Source organism: Phocoena sinus, chromosome 1 (genome assembly GCF_008692025.1).
Source record: "Phocoena sinus isolate mPhoSin1 chromosome 1, mPhoSin1.pri, whole genome shotgun sequence".
Taxonomy (NCBI): domain Eukaryota; kingdom Metazoa; phylum Chordata; class Mammalia; order Artiodactyla; family Phocoenidae; genus Phocoena; species Phocoena sinus.
In genome coordinates this window covers 56381185-56397028 of record NC_045763.1, presented here as the reverse complement: position 1 = coordinate 56397028, position 15844 = coordinate 56381185, and the positions used below count along the sequence as shown (strand labels likewise).

Genomic DNA, 15844 nt, shown 5'->3' with positions numbered 1-15844 from the left:
TGACACAACTTTTAAAAAGCTATTTTACGTTAAGGGAGTCTTCCAAAAGAGGCACACACGTAACTTTAATGTAAGTATTTTTGTTTGGACAAGAATGGAAACAAGACAAATTCAAAGGAAAACAGAAGGACAACACAATTACTAGAGGTCGAGTCCGAGGTATGCATGACTCCAAAGCCCAACTATATTTCCTCTATGCCATGGAGCCAACCTCCGTGCCAACTACTTGCTATGCCAAACCTACATGGGTACTTCCAAATGAACGTCCCTGAGAAACATCCCATCTAACAGGATGTTATTAGAATACCTTGATTAAACAAGTACTTACTGAAGTTTAAAGTCTACCTATTTGTCTGTGGATACTGTAACAACCTCTTACCGTCTTTGGAAGTTTCACTCTAGAGCCATCCAGTCCAGTTTCCAAACAGCCTGAGTGACCTATTAAAAAATGTGAATCATGTAAAGCAACTATACTCCAATAAAAACTAATTTTTAAAAAATGTGAACCAGATTGTCAATCCCATATTTAAAAACAGTGGCTTCACCTTAGATGAGGCAATGGTATCTTAGCCACAACACCAAAATCACAAGCAGCAAAAGAAGAAAAGAACACAGGTAAACTGGACTTCATCAAAATTCAAAACTTTTATGCTTCCAAGGACACCATTAAGAAAGTAGGACTTCCCTGGTGGCACAGTGGTTAAGAATCGCCTGCCAATGCAGGGGACACAGGTTCGAGCCCTAGTCCCGGAAGATCCCACATGCCACAAAGCTACTAAGCCCATGCACCACAACTACTGAAGCCCATGTGCCTAGAGCTCATGCTCCGCAACAAGGGAAGCCACCACAATGAGAAGCCCGCATACCGCTATGAAGAGTAGCCCCTGCTCACCGCAACTAAGAAAGCCTGCACACAGCGAAGACCCAATGCAGCCAAAAAATAAATATATAAATAAATAAATTTATTTTTAAAAAAAAGAAAGTAAAAAGACAATTCACAGGGAATTCCCTGGCGGTCCAGTGATTAAGACCCAGTGCTTTCACTGACGAGGGCCCAGGTTTGATCCCTGGTCGGGGAACTAAGATCCCAGAAGCCACATGGTGTGGCCCAATAAAAAACAAAAACACAAACAAAAAGATAAAGACAATTCACAGAATGGGACACAATATATGCAAATCATGTATCTAATAAGGGACTTACAACCAAAATATATAAAGAACTCAGCAATACAGGACAAATGAGCCAATCGTAAAAACTGGTAAAGGATTTAAATAGACATTTCTCTAACGAAGACAAGACATACAAAAGGTCAGAAGCACAAGAAAAGATGTTCAACGTCGTTAGTCCTTAAGGAAATGCAAATCAAAACCACAATGAGACACCACTTCACACCCACGAGGGAGGCTAAAAGAAAAAAGAAAAAGACAATCACAAGCACTGATGAGGATGTGAAAACACTGGAAAACTCAATTCATAGGTGGTGGGAATATGAAATGATGCAGCTGCTTTAGAAAATAATTTGGCAGTTGCTCTAAATGTTAAACATAGTGTTACCACATGACTTAGCAATTCCACTGCTAGGTATACACCCAAGGGAGATGAAAACATATGTCCACACAAAAACGTGTATACTAAGGTTCATAGCAGGAAACTACCCAAGTGTCCATCAGCAAATGAGAGAATAAACAACATGTGGTACAGCCATCCAATAGAGTATTATCATGCAACAAAAAGGAATGAAGTACTGACACGTATCATATTACCACACAGTTGAATCTTGAAAACATGCAAAGTTAAAGAAGCCAGCTCCAAAAAAATCACATATTGTATGAGTCCATTTATATGAAACATCAAAAAAGGCAAATGCATACAAACAGAAAGTAGATTAGTGATTATCAGGGCCTGGAGGGAGGGGGGAATGGGGAATGACTGCTAATGGGTACAGGGTTTCTTTCCAGGGTAATGAAAATGTTCTGAAATTAGATAGTGGTGATGGTTGCACAACTTTATAAAATATATTAAAAGGCACTGCTTTGTGCACTCTAAAAGGATAAACTTTACTATATGCAAGTTATATCTCAGTAAAGCTGTTATACGTAAAAAGTGAACAAAAATAACAAAAAACAACAACAAACCCCATCACTTCTCATCCAGTTATAATGAAGCCCAAACTCCTGGCCAGCCTGCAAGGCCCTAGGCCTACCTTTCCAGCCTCCTTTTCTGCCATCTCCTCCACACTCACGGTGCTCCTGAGACACCTGCCTCCTCTCCTCTCCACTGATGGAAAGCTCACTCCTATATTACAGTCTTGTCATATGATCTTCCCTCCGCCCAAGTCTACATATACCTGGCTTCCACACGCATGTTCAGAGCTCAGCTTATACATCATCTCCTCAGAGAGCCCTCCTCCAACTTCACACTCCCAAGTGGTCTTCCCAGTCACTGTCCTATTACATTTTCTTCATAGTACTTATAAGGCATGAGGTGTACAATTTACCTTGATTATTTTTCCTTTGTTTGTCCCTCCTGCCCTAATAGGCTATCAAAACATCTGTTGGGCTGAACTGACGCTAATGAACTTACTATTCAGATGGTGAAAGACTGTAACTGAGGTTATGAAATAGATCATCTTACAGGGAGGTATTAATAAATGCCATGTTAGAGGTACAGATGGGTATGAGAGAAATTCCAGATTAGAAAATGACAGGTAGCTGCAACAGCTGTGGAAAAGCTTCATGGAAGTGATGGGACTGAAAATAGACTGAGAAATTAATGGGAGTGTGAAAGCCATTATGGGAGAAAGGTACCTCTGCATAACACCCTCCCCGACCGTGTCCGTGACCAACACTTCACCCACATACACCCCACCATGACTCATAGGACTATAGCGTGGAACCGAGAACTTGAATCTTAAACCATAAATGCTTCAAGGGCACTTGTGCATGCCTCCCCCCACCTAACGCAGGCATAGAAACATTTGTCAAACAACTAATAAAAAAACAAGTGCAGGTACTATTCCAGAAATCTTACCATTTTGATGAGAAGCAATTTCTGCCTCCTCACAATTACACATGGTTTCTATTTCAGACCTTTTCTGGCCCTTTATTTAGGAGAAAGGAGGAAGTTGGTCCTTTTTTAGTTTTTTTTTTTTTTAATGTTTTAAGGACAGAATGATAACAACAAACCACATATCTCTAGGTCACCCTTAAAGCTGAATCTCAGTGGACTTGTGGAGAACTAAGCTGCAAAGGTTCCCTGCCATTCCTGTCCCAGTGTGGCATTTCTAAGACATGAAGTGGATTTTCAGTAGTTACTGGAGTACCTGCATAGCAGCACGACATAATGGGAAGTTTAATCCCAGCCATGTGGTCCCAAGTTTGAATGCTAGCTTCTCTATTTAACTAACTGTTTAACCTAAGGTAAGTAACTCAATCTCTCTGAGGCCATTTCTTTATTTGTAAAATGATGTATTTCAACTGCCCTGTAGATGTGTGTGTAAACTAGAGAATGTGCATACATTAGCCCCTGCAGTGCCTAGCACATGCCTGACCCACTGCAAACGTTAGTGGGTCATGACCCACTAACCAAGTCACAAGAACTACAGTCACAAGAATTACAAAGTGCCAGGGTCACAGGTTGCTGGTCAATAAAAAAAAAGTGCTTTAGTACAGAAAATAGTTGATTTCTAGCTTCTTGGGAATTTGATGAGCAGGACTGACTTTGCACTATTTCAATACCATCAGTCTTTCTGGCTAAGGAAGGGATGCCTGCTCCTGGACCTGTCGTTTAACCAGTACAAGAACTCTTGGAACTTGGAGTGAGACTGTTAAAATATAACATCAGCCATCTAACTGGACTGCAGGAAGCTCTACAAATGAGACCTTTTGTACTATGCCTTAAAGGCCAACCTGAACTAAATATCAAGTGGTAGAGGGAAAAAGGCAGAGTAATCCAAAGCCTCTGCTACCTGCTTTAAAAACATATGAATAAAAATGTGTATCTATCTAGTTTGATAAAAGACAATATGTAGTTGATATTATCTGATCCATTGTGAAAGCATACTGTCTAAAACGTTACAAGAAAAACAATTTCTGAGTCTTAAATCTTCTCACAACATGGAGCACACAGAGTGCTACTGAGCAGACTAGCATAACACCATGTAACAATTTACTTGGCCATTTACTTGTTACATTCCATTCAACAATTTAAGAGGCAACTCTACATGCCCTTCCCAATGGGTGGATTTATAGCTAATAGTCTAGTACCCAGTTTACTAGTTTCATGATCAGTTGCCATCACGTGAGTTCCGGGAAGCCTGAGGCAGAAGACTATAGGTTTCCTGGTACCATATGTGTATGTATCTTTTTTTTTTTTTTTTTTTTTTTGCGGTACGCGGACCTCTCACTGTTGTGGCCTCTCCCATTGTGGAGCACAGGCTCCGGACGCGCAGGCTCAGCGGCCATGGCTCACGGGCCCAGCCGCTCCGCGGCATGTGGGACCTTCCCGGACCGGGGCACGAACCCGCGTCCCCTGCATCGCCAGGCGGACTCTCAACCACTGCGCCACCAGGGAAGCCCTGTGTATGTATCTTAAAGGTAAGCACAAGTAATGGAAACTGGAAAAGGTGATCTGGAGCAGGTATAATAATAACCCTTTCCTTTGATAGTACGTACAGCTAAGAGATGAATGAGGTCTGAAACGATATTATACAAGGTGTGATCAAGCCACAAAAGCACACAGAAGATCCCTGTGAACCACAAACAAGCTCTAGAAGGGGAGTTCCAATTCTGTGTGGCAACAACCACCTTTCCTCACCTTGCAGATGGGCTCATTTGTCAAAACTCAGCTCAGGAGTCTCCTCCAGCTCTAAAAAGCCTTCCCAAACACTACCCCCTCCTAAATGCCAGGTAGGCTGCCTCTTCCCTATGTCCCCAGGACCTACGAACGCACATCTTGCTCCCTTTCACGACTTCATACTTGTTTGCCTGACTGCCTCTCCCAATAAAACTTAGCAGCTCCTTCAGGGAATAGACCTTGTCTCACCTCTTTCTGTCCCATAAGCCAACACTGCTTGGCACTCAAACATTTGTTGGAAGACATATTTACAGGACATTCAGCCCAGCATGCTTTGTATACTGAAAGACTATAAATAACCTACCCTCCCATCAACAGGGGACTGCTTAAACCAGCCATTCTCAAAGTATGGTCCAAGGATCCCTGAGGGTCCATAAGACCCTTCCAGGAGTCTGTGAGTTCCCCCTTTAACGACATATCTGGGTGAAGACACATATTCTTCCAATACTTTAACCAAAACAAAATAGCACACCGCCTGAGTGAAGAACCAGATGTGAGAATCCAGCTTTCTTCTATTAAGCCAAACTTAAGAGATTTGCAAGTACTCATAACAAAACTACTCTTTCTCATTGCGTATGTTCTGGAAAATAGTTATGTTTTTATAGACATATGTTAACATGTAATGGGTTTATTATTGTTAGCTTTAATGAATTAGTAAATATTTTTAAATTTTCTCAGTTTTAATTCTAATACAGTTAGTATCTACAGGGAGAACCTGTATAAAAAAAGGCTCTTTAGGGACTTCCCTGGTGGCGCAGTGGTTGAGAATCTGCCTGCTAATGCAGGGGACACGGGTTCGAGCCCTGGTCTGGGAGGATCCCACATGCCGCGGAGCAACTGGGCCCGTGAGCCACAACTACTGAGCCTGCGCGTCTGGAGCCTGTGCTCCACAACAAGAGAGGCCACGACAGTGAGAGGCCCGCGCACCGTGATAAAGAGTGACCCCCGCTTGCCACAACTGGAGAAAGCCCTCGTACAGAAACGAAGACCCAACACAGCAAAAATAAATAAATTAATAAACTCCTACCCCCAACAACAACAACAAAAGGCTCTTTGGGGTTCTCAGTGATTTTTATATGTTAAAAGGTCCGGAGACCAAAACACCTGAGAATGGTTGGTTAAAGAAACAATGGTACTGTTGTACAATGAGAGTATGCATCCAGCCTTTTTTTTTAAAGAATGTGGTAGGTTGATAAGTGCTAGTAGAAACCAATGTCGAAGCTATACTTCAAAGTTTTTAAAAAAAGAAGGCAAAACAAAGTATATATGTGTACATTTTTTTAAAAAGAGGCACCACTATACATACATGAGATATATGTATACACAAATTCTTTGGATGAACATCCAAGAAAAGTAAAAATGTAGGTATCCCTGAGGACAGTAACCGGGGAACCAGGGGGCAGGATGGGAGAGAGATCTCCCACTCCACTCCTAGTGTATTTGAAAATTTTACCATCTGCATGTATTACCTTTTCAAAAAATCAAGAGTGGAATAAAAATTATATTGAAATAGTACAAAGCATTAAACTCACATTAAAGAACAGACTTCAATGACACTATAAATATTAAATGATACATTGTGAAATAAAACAAGCAATTTTTAAAATAGTAATACATAATATATTCTTGAAAAACAGTCTGGAAGATATACTGCATATAAAAAGTATTAACAGTATTTTTTCCTCCTAGTCAGTGTGATTACAAGTTTTTTGCTTCCTTATCTTTCTTGGATTTCTAAACCTTTGATAACTTAATACAAACTATTTCTATAATCAGAAAAACAAGGAAAGAGTTTAAATACATAGGTACAGAGAATTCCCCGGTGGTCCGGTGGTTAGGGCTCCACGCTTTCACTGCTGAGAGCCCGGGGTTCAATCCCTGGTTGCGGAACTAAGATGCCACGAGCCATGCGGCATGGCTGGAAAAAAAAAAACCCATAGGTACAAATGTATGTGTATCTATGTCTGTACTTAAATAAAATATTTAAGTAAGCCAAAAATTACATGAATATAGTAGTAGCACCTATTAGATACCTTTACACCAAAACCTTGTCTGGATGTTTGTAAGCTAAGTTTAAAACTCTTGCGGGACTTCCCTGGCAGTCCAGTGGTTAAGATTTCACCTTCCAATGCAGGGGGTGCAGGTTTGATCCCTGGTCAGGGAGCTAAGTTCCCACATGCCTGGGGCCAAAAAACCAAAGCATAAAACAGAAGCAATATTGTAACAAACCTCTCATCACCCTATGGTTTAAAAACTATTCTGGGGACTTCCCTGGTGGCACAGTGGTTAAGACTCTGCACTCCCAATGCAGGAGCCTGGGTTCGATCCCTGGTCAGGGAACTAGATCCCACATGCATGCCACAACTAAAAATTTGCATGCCACAACTAAGGGGCTGGCGAGCTGCAACTAAGGAGCCTGCGAGCCGCAACTGCCACACCTAGGACCCAGTGAAACTAAACAAATAAAATATTTTTTTTAAAAAACTATTCTGATCCAGTCAGTTTATTCTCAGTAACCTATCCCAAGGAGAGGATATCTGCTCAATGGTTTACATACAATGATGTTCATAAGAGCATTACTAAACAGCAAATAACCCAAATGTTCCATACCACGCTGGTTAGACAGACTCTAGTTCAACCCTAAGGTACATCTGACACAGAGGCTCAGGCCAAAATCCTAGGACTCACGGTGCACTGTTTTGCCTCCATCACCCCTCAGAGCCAACTCATGCCTTCCAGTCAGCCCTGCCTTCATACACACCCTAAAGCCCTTCATTTCTCACCGCCACCGCCCTGTCCGAGCCACGGTCCACTCTCTTCATCCACCTGGTACCACTCTTGTCACCTCACACAGAACCCCAAGTCAACTTTTAGAAGGTCAATCCACTCATGCTGCTGTCCTATAAAACCCTTCAATAGCTTCCCAGTGCCTTTAAAGTCCAATCTTTCCCAGGACCCTCAAGGCTCCACATGACTTCCTTCCACATCCCCCTTGCTCACCAGGCACCAATCATATTCCCTGTCTTTCTGTTCCTCAAACAAGCTATGCTAGTCTCACCTTAGGGCCTTCACACTTGCTGTCCCTTCTCCCTGGAACACTCCACTCTTGGATCATTATATGTTCATCCCTGCAGTTACTCACCTCCCAGAGAGGCACTCCCTAATCACACAACCTAGGATAATCATCTTAGCCTCATCACTAACTCATCACCCTTTCATTTCCTTCATAACAGGCACCTTTATCAAATACTATGCTGCTTATTCCATATGTGCTATCTCCTGTCTCCTCATGCCCGCATCCCCTCACCTTGCTGTGGACTCTCACCTCTAAGAACAAAGGGAGGGACTTCCCTGGTGGTGCAGGGGTTAAGAATCCACCTGCCGATGCAGGGGACACAGGTTCAAGCCCTGGTCTGGGAAGATCCCACATGCCGCAGAGCAACTAAGCCCGTGCGCCACAACTTCTGAGCCTGTGCTCTAGAGCCCGTGAGCCACAACTACTGAGCCTACAAGCCACAACTACTGAAGCCCGCGTGCCTAGAGCCCGTGATCTGCAACAAGAGAAGCCACAACAATGAGAAGCCCGCACACTGCAATGAAGAGTAGCCCCTGCTCGCTGCAACTAGAAGAAAGCCTGCATGCACCAACGAAGACCCGACACAGACAAAAAAAGAAAAAAAAAAAAAAACAAAGGGATATCTGAGCACTCAAAAGATACTCAAAAAAAATCTGCTGAACTGACTATAATACAGAAATTTTAAATGTTTTTGAAGAAGCTTTAATAACACAGGAAAATGCTTACAATACATATCTAAGTGGGAGGGGGAACGGTTATCAACTAATAGGACACCAAGTTTGTTGGGGGTAGCGGGACAAATACACAGAAAAGAAAAGAAGTAAAATAACTTCTGTTGGAATTTCCAAGTGTTGGGGTGGAATTGTGGGTAATTTTCACTTGTCTTTTCAGTTTCTTCCACAGCTTCACATTTTCCAAATTTTCTACAAGGCATGAGTTTGATCAGAAAAAGCTACTTTAAAAAAATGACCACACCGGAAGGATGCTCAGATTCAGCTCTGAATGTGACACAGTCAGTCTTACTGTCATGGGACACCTTATTCAAGTCAAATAGTTCTCCCGAAGTACACGTGAAAACCCTCAGACAAAGAAACCAGAAAAAATAGGGGGATGTGGAAGTGGACCTGTAGACTGGACAGATGCCTCCAGGCTGGTCAGACCCTTGACCTGGGCTACATTCCGAGTCTCACCAAGCTAGGGGAGAAAAAAAAAAGGAATATACCATACTCCAGATATAGCAGAATAAGCCAAGACTTTGTATGATCTACAAAAAGATGAACTATTTAAAGTTGTTTTAGATACAATGTTGAACATCAGTCTCTTTAATACTTCTCCAATTCTCAGAAGTTTTCATTCTTACATAAGAAAAGACACACATTTATACTTAATGAGTATAAAAAAACAAAAAACAAAAAAACCCTAAGCCCTCTGAACTAGGTCATCTTTTCAGAGGAGAGGCTCAGCCCATTGACTAATTTGAAATGCCAGTCCCATCTGCAAACCTCAGCAAGCGCTGCAGTTAATATTAAGAGCAGAAACAGGTTTGTTCTTGAACATCTTTTCTCAAGTCCAGGATGCTTCCAAATGGAAACTTTCCAATTTTCCTGCACTTGAGATAGTAGATCCAGTACAATCCTTAAAACAGGATTCTCACACCCTTCAGAAGGAAGTTTCAGTCACCCATCACTCAACAAAAGAAGGTACCGCTCGATATACATTTCAATGCAACTCACGACTGAGTGCCAGCTCTGTGTGTTCCTGTGTGCGCATGCACTCGCGCGCACACACAGGCTCACGCATATGTTGGCAAACAACACACGCACACACATAGAGAAAAGCTAATATTCTTTTTTTTTTAATAAATGTATTTATTTTTGGCTGCTTTGGGTCTTCGTTGCTGTGCAGGCTTTCTCTAGTTGCAGTGAGTGGGGGCTACTCTTCGTTGCCGTGCGCGGGCTTCTCTCACTGCAGTGGCTTCTCTTGCTGAGGAGCACCAGCTCTAGGCGCACGGGCTTCAGTAGCTGTGGCAGGCGCGCTCCGTAGTTGTGATGCACGGGCTTAGCTGCTCCGTGGCATGAGGGATCTTCCTGGACCAAGGCTCAAACCCATGTCCCCTGCATTGGCAGGCGGATTCTTAACCACTGCGCCACCAGGGAAACCCCAAAGAAAGCTAATATTCTTTATGACAGACTGTAGGACCCTGCTTCTGGCAGCCTAAGAGAACTCTCCCATCTATTTACTCACTCACTTGCTAAAGAAAATGTAAGCCAAAGACTTGGGGGTGGGTCTTCAAATAAGGTATTTGATAAGTCTCAGCCTGCACTACTCCAGGCAGACTAGGCAAAGCCAACAGGTGACATCTATCATGAGGCTAATCTCAGATCCACAGTAAATACAAACTTTTACCATAAATCATAGAGCTAATTAAGCAAAATGGACTTGATCGCTAGAGGCTGTTTGATTCTCTCTGGGAAACATGTAGATAGAATCCGTGACCCATGCCTTCATCAGACTTGTTGAACTCCTTTTATGCATTAGGCAATTTGTCAGATCCCTGTCCTTTAAGTCTCTCAGTGGAAACTGGAACATGGTGAAGGTAGAAAAAATATCACCCTAGCCCCCAGCCCCTAGAACACTGATATAGAGCAGGTACTCAGTAAGTCTCTACTGGATAAATCAGAAGGCATTTGCTGCACTGCATCGTAACTGTGTGTGACTGCAGCACCAGAATCCACAGGCTGTGTGCAGAGGAAAGAGACAAATTCTGCCAGGGCAGGTGAGGGAAGACTGCCCAAAAGCAATGAGTAGCCAGCCCTTCCCTGGAGAAGCCACCAGGGAGTGGCTGCAGGAGAACCACGTGGACAGGAGTATGCCCCAATCCAGGCTGCAGCAGATGGCCTGAGCTACTTTCCAACTTAAATTCCTACCAAGGTTTTGTTTCCTGGGGTTTTGCTGTGCTTCATCATCTCCTTCAAACCTTCAACTATAAAGGGGTACCGACAGAGGGATCCTTGTGCTTCTCTACCAGGAAATTAGGGAAAAGCAAACAGCAGCTAACAGAAAAAATAAATGCTGTGGAATGTTTTCTTATTTACCAGGCAATGAGCCGGTAAGACTCTTAGACCTTCTGAGAGAGAAAAAATAATCTGAGAACACCCTCCAAGTCCACTAGAAACAGGCCACTTTCAAAACGAATCACTGTCCTTTATTCCTCCTCTTCTTCTTCTTTCCCTGATAAAGCTTTTTAATTGTTCATGCATAAACTACCTGATTTCCAACAGAAAAAGATAATTTAAACATTGCAGAGTCACTTCTTACTCCAGGGAGAAACACTGGGAGGGAAATAAAGCATTTGAAAGAGAATGGAAACTAAAATTCAGAACAAAGGCAAGTTAAAATGAACAAAATAAAGGAAAACAGCAAGTGGAAAGTTTTCAAAACCCCTAAAAAAGTGAAGAAATCAACTACTTCCCATCATATTCTCTTTAAAAATGGAAAGAGCCACTAATCCAGAACCAGGATGGATGGTGTGAAGCCCTTCATGCCAGAAGAAACAAGTTACCAAGTCAGTTGCTATAGAGAATGCAGAAAAATGGGCTCCCACCCAGCAGTTTCCTCCCCTCATTATGCCTATCACGAGAAGCCCCACCTGACCACAAAACCCTTGGGTAGAGAGCCAGCCTTCCCTCTCACAGAGTTCTCACCCCTGCCCAAACTGCATTCCAAACACGGAAGGAATAAAATGCATTTGAATGTGGTATTAAAATTAAAATAGACCCAATCGTGGTAACAATACCCACAAGAGAAAATTCCAGGTGCAATCTGGTACACAGAACTCGGACTTGTGTATGTTGAGGGCGGGTGACAGGATTCTTGAAGATCAAAATAAAAGCTTGCTTTTTTACAACCTGCTTAAGAGATAATGAATAAAACTCCGCCTTTGAGATACATCTTAATTCCCCGCTTTCAGGCTTTCTGTTTTCCAGCACCGTCCTCCACCTACCTCACCAAACTAATCTGTGCTTCTGTAATGAAGATCCCTGGATAATTAGCCTATAATAGGCCATAACCACCTAGGACACTGATGAGAACAGAAGCCACAGTGAAGCACCCCGTCTGCAATAACAAGTTTTCATAAAGGAGTTGCTAATCGTGAGCATCTGCATCCCAGAAGGGCCATGTATATACACCTCGCAGGAGCACCACAGCTACCTCTCGCCTTTGAACGCCAATTCATTATGAACTGGTGTGAACGTGGGGTGGGAGGAGAGGGGAGAAGGGCCGTACTGAAAGGCTAAGAGAGCAGGAGATCTATAGCCCCCAATTCACCACACAAGCCAAAGGAGGCATTCTCAAGAAGCCATTTCCAGGAAAGCTGGATTCAAAATGTAATTTATCAGAACGAGTCTCCTTGTCTCCTAACGGCCAGGCCCCGGCTTGGAGAGGAGGGGGGAGTGAGTGGTGAGAGTTTACCTTAGAAGGCGGCAGGGAACAGACAGGCCTTTCAAAGCCACCCAGGGCTCTGCCCAGAGGTCCCAGGCGGCGCAGAGGGGCTGGAGCGGCGCGCGGCTGCGAGCCCCGCGGCGCCACAGGTTCCCCAGCGCGCGGCCCCGCCAGACTCCCACAGGTGGGCGGTGCTCGGCCCGGGGGGCTCAGGCAAGAGGAGGGGACGCTTCGGGTCACCAGGGACGCGGTAGACGGGGTAGGAGGCGGCCGAGGGACGGGGATGGCTTAGCCTTAAGGAAGCTGGGCGAGAGGGAAGCTCGGGGCTTTCAGCTGCCTGGATCTCTCTCCTCAGCTGGGTGGTAACCGGCTTCTCGCCACGGCAAGAGCAGCCCGCGCGGAGAGAGGGGCCGCGTGCACCTCCCACCTTCCTCCCAACTAGCCTCGGCCTCCTCCCTGGCGCGGTTAAGCCGCACGGCCGCGGGCCACCGGCTGCATGCGCCCCGGCACGTAGGAGCCTGCACTACCACACGCGGGCGGGGGAAGGGCGCCCGGGGACCGAAGAGACCCGGCCCCTCGCCGGTCTTTTGCCTTTGCCTCCCAGCCTCACCCGATCCCGCGTCGGCTCACCCCGCCCCTCGCCTCCGCACGTCCTCACCCGTGTTGGCCTTGATGTTCTCCCGCAAGAAGTGGCCGCTGGAGAGATGCTGGAGGCCAAAGTTCTCGGCGATCCTCTGACACACGGTGCCCTTGCCCGAGCCGGGCGGCCCAAGGATGACCGCGCGCAGGAGTTTGGAAGCCATTGCCTTGGCGAGGAGGGAGAAGCCGAACTGGCAACCCGGACAGCGGCCTCGAAGAAGCCCCGGGAACTTTGCTTCTTCTGCCTCAGCCTCTGACACCCTGAGCTCGCGCGGGGACTTGCCGCCGCCCCTGCAGGGGAAGGAGAGACTTTTGAGACAACCCCTCGCCTCCGCCCCGCGCCGGGGCGGCTAGAAGGCGGAGTAAGCGCCACGCTACACCTCCCCGCCCTCCTCGCCCCACGCTGCGATTCTAGCGAACGTCCGACCGCCCGCCCCTGGCGGGGGCAGCCGTCGGGGGCTCGGAGGTCCACCCGGCCCGCCCCACCTCGATCCCTTCCTAAACCTCGCGCCCCACGCCCCGTCCGAGGAGGGAGTAGGGCATCCCCACGCCAGCCTCCCCCGAGTCGGGGGGCCGGGCTAGGCGGTGACTCCAGGCGCGCCTCCAGTCGCCCACGCCCCGGGAGAACTGGGGGCTGAGCCCCAACCCGGCTCCCCGCACGTGGGCAGCGTCTGGTCCGCGCCTCGGCCCCTCCCGGCGGCTGTCACCTCCCGGGGAGTCGCAGCGGCTGCCGCCCGCGCGGACGGCCCAGCGCCCACCTCCGCCGAGGGCTGACGGATGCGCTCTCCGCTGTAAGGAGCCGGAGTTCGGTGCCTCTCCACCCGGAGCAGTCAAATAAACACACACCTCCGCCAGGACGCGGCGCTCCGCAAGGCTTCCAGCCCGGATCCCGCTGGGCGGTGCCGCCTCCGCCCGCCCCCATTCGGAGCCCCGGCCGGCCGCGCGGGACTCGCGCCTTACGTAAGCGGAGAGAACGGCTCCGCGCTAGCCGCCTGTCAGTCCGCCCGCGCCTCTCCCCGCCTCGTAGCTCCGCTCCCACCCGCCTCCCCGGCCCACTTGCTCCCCAAGACCCCGTGGGGCCCGCGGGGGCGAAGGGAGATGGAGAAGAGGCAAGGAACAAAAACCCCCTTTTGCGGTCGCCTGGGGACCCGGTCTCCTGTGGAGAGGAAGGAAAAACACAACATGTTGAGCGCCTACTGTGCGTCAAGTTCGAGGCTAGTTGATTTCCTTCAGCAACAACCGTTCCAAGTAGGGTATGCACAAGGGAGGAGAGTAGGCTTGGAGTATGGCCATTCATTCATTGATTCATTCATTCAGCAAATGTTTTTTGAGCCCCTACTATGTGCCAGGCACTGTTTTAGTCCCTTAGCATATAGCTGCGAACCAGAGATAGAATCCTGCCCCGGTGGAAGTTACATTCCAGCGGGAATTTTTTTTTTTTTTTTTTGCGGTACGCGGGCCTCTCACTGTTACGGCCTCTCCCGTTGCGGAGCACAGGCTCCGGACGCGCAGGCTCAGCGGCCACGGCTCACGGGCCCAGCCGCTCCGCGGCATGTGGGATCCTCCCAGACCAGGGCACGAACCCGTGTCCCCTGAATCGGCAGGCGAACTCTCAACCACTGCGCCACCAGGGAAGCCCCAGCGGGAATTTTGAACTCTCATCTGCCGGACTCCAAAGCCCAGGTTCCTTGGGTTAGGAGGAAAAGGTGGGGCGGGAACGTGGGAGATCATCCAGCCCTCAGGATCTTGTAGCCGACTGGTTCCAGGACTTCAGCAGCCAGGACTTTGGCACTACGTTTACAACTCACTAAGTCCCGGTGGGTGCTATCTCCTCCCTTGCTTCCCAGGCATAACCAAATATCCCAATCCATATTCTCTGAAATCTGTTCCCACACCACACACAGCTTTCATTTCCCACTCGGATTTAGTGTGATAACCGCCTTGCCCACAAGTCTCCGGCTTCCGCCAATCCATCCGTAATGCAGCTGCCAGAGATACTGCTAAAGTGCAAATCAATTTCCATTATTTCCCCACCTCAGATATTATCGTCCCTGCAACATAAAGCAAAAATCGTCAGTAGGGGCACACAGGTGCCTTCCATACACCTTTGCATCCCACCGGCTCTGGTCCTCTGCCCTCCTTCCACAGGCCTCCAGCCTCCTGCCTTTGGGAAATCCACTGCAGGGTTCTGAGTGTGCCCAACTTGTGGCTCACAGACTCGGAGGGACAGTGTGGAGAAGAGCCTTCTCTAGACTCCTGGCTGCTCTGTCTGTGTTGGACTGGGGGTGGGGAAGCCTGATGGTATCCCAGGTCCCAGCCCTTCTCCTCCACACACTGATGGCCAGACAGCACCTGTCTCTGGCTACCTGGGAGCGCACCCAGGCTGCCAACCCCAGGGCAGTGTTTGTTCCATAGGTTCATCCCCCTGTCTAAAATATCTCAGTGTTCTGTGGATCTCGGGGGGTTGTTACACTGAGCCCCTTCAGTCCTCCTGGGAACAAAGAGGGAGAAGAATTTCTGGGGGTTTGGACGTGATGACAAATCTCCACTGTTCTTCCTGCCATGTGATGATGTATAGTATATAGCAGATACTTTGCAGTCATTCTCAAACCTAAGCATGCATCAGAATGACTCGGAAGGCTTGTTAAAACAGAGTGCTGAGCTCCACCTCCACCGTCTCTGATTCTGTGGTTCTGAGGTGGGCATTTCTAACAAGTTCCCAGGTAGTGCTAGGGCTGCTGATCTGGAGAGCACACTGAAAACCACTGCTCTTGGGAAATGAGCATTGAGACAGGGGAGCTGTGCGGTCTCATTCCTCTGCCTGCTGTGGG

The 15844-nt window shown here is 47.1% G+C and overlaps 1 protein-coding gene across 3 annotated transcripts in view; it reads right to left on the bottom strand.

The window, feature by feature from the left end:
- Window positions 1-13941, bottom strand: part of AK4 (adenylate kinase 4) — a 77096-nt gene extending 63155 nt beyond the window's left edge. The window contains exons 1-2 of one of the 3 annotated variants that reach the window (XM_032650398.1): window positions 13860-13941; window positions 13033-13304 (exon numbers count right to left, since the gene is read on the bottom strand). In XM_032650398.1, the coding sequence (XP_032506289.1) occupies window positions 13033-13177 (145 nt within the window). In that variant the 5' untranslated portion in view covers window positions 13178-13304; window positions 13860-13941. The other 2 variants (XM_032650388.1, XM_032650407.1) reach the window with 2 other exon arrangements.
- Window positions 13942-15844: the final 1903 nt, after the last annotated feature.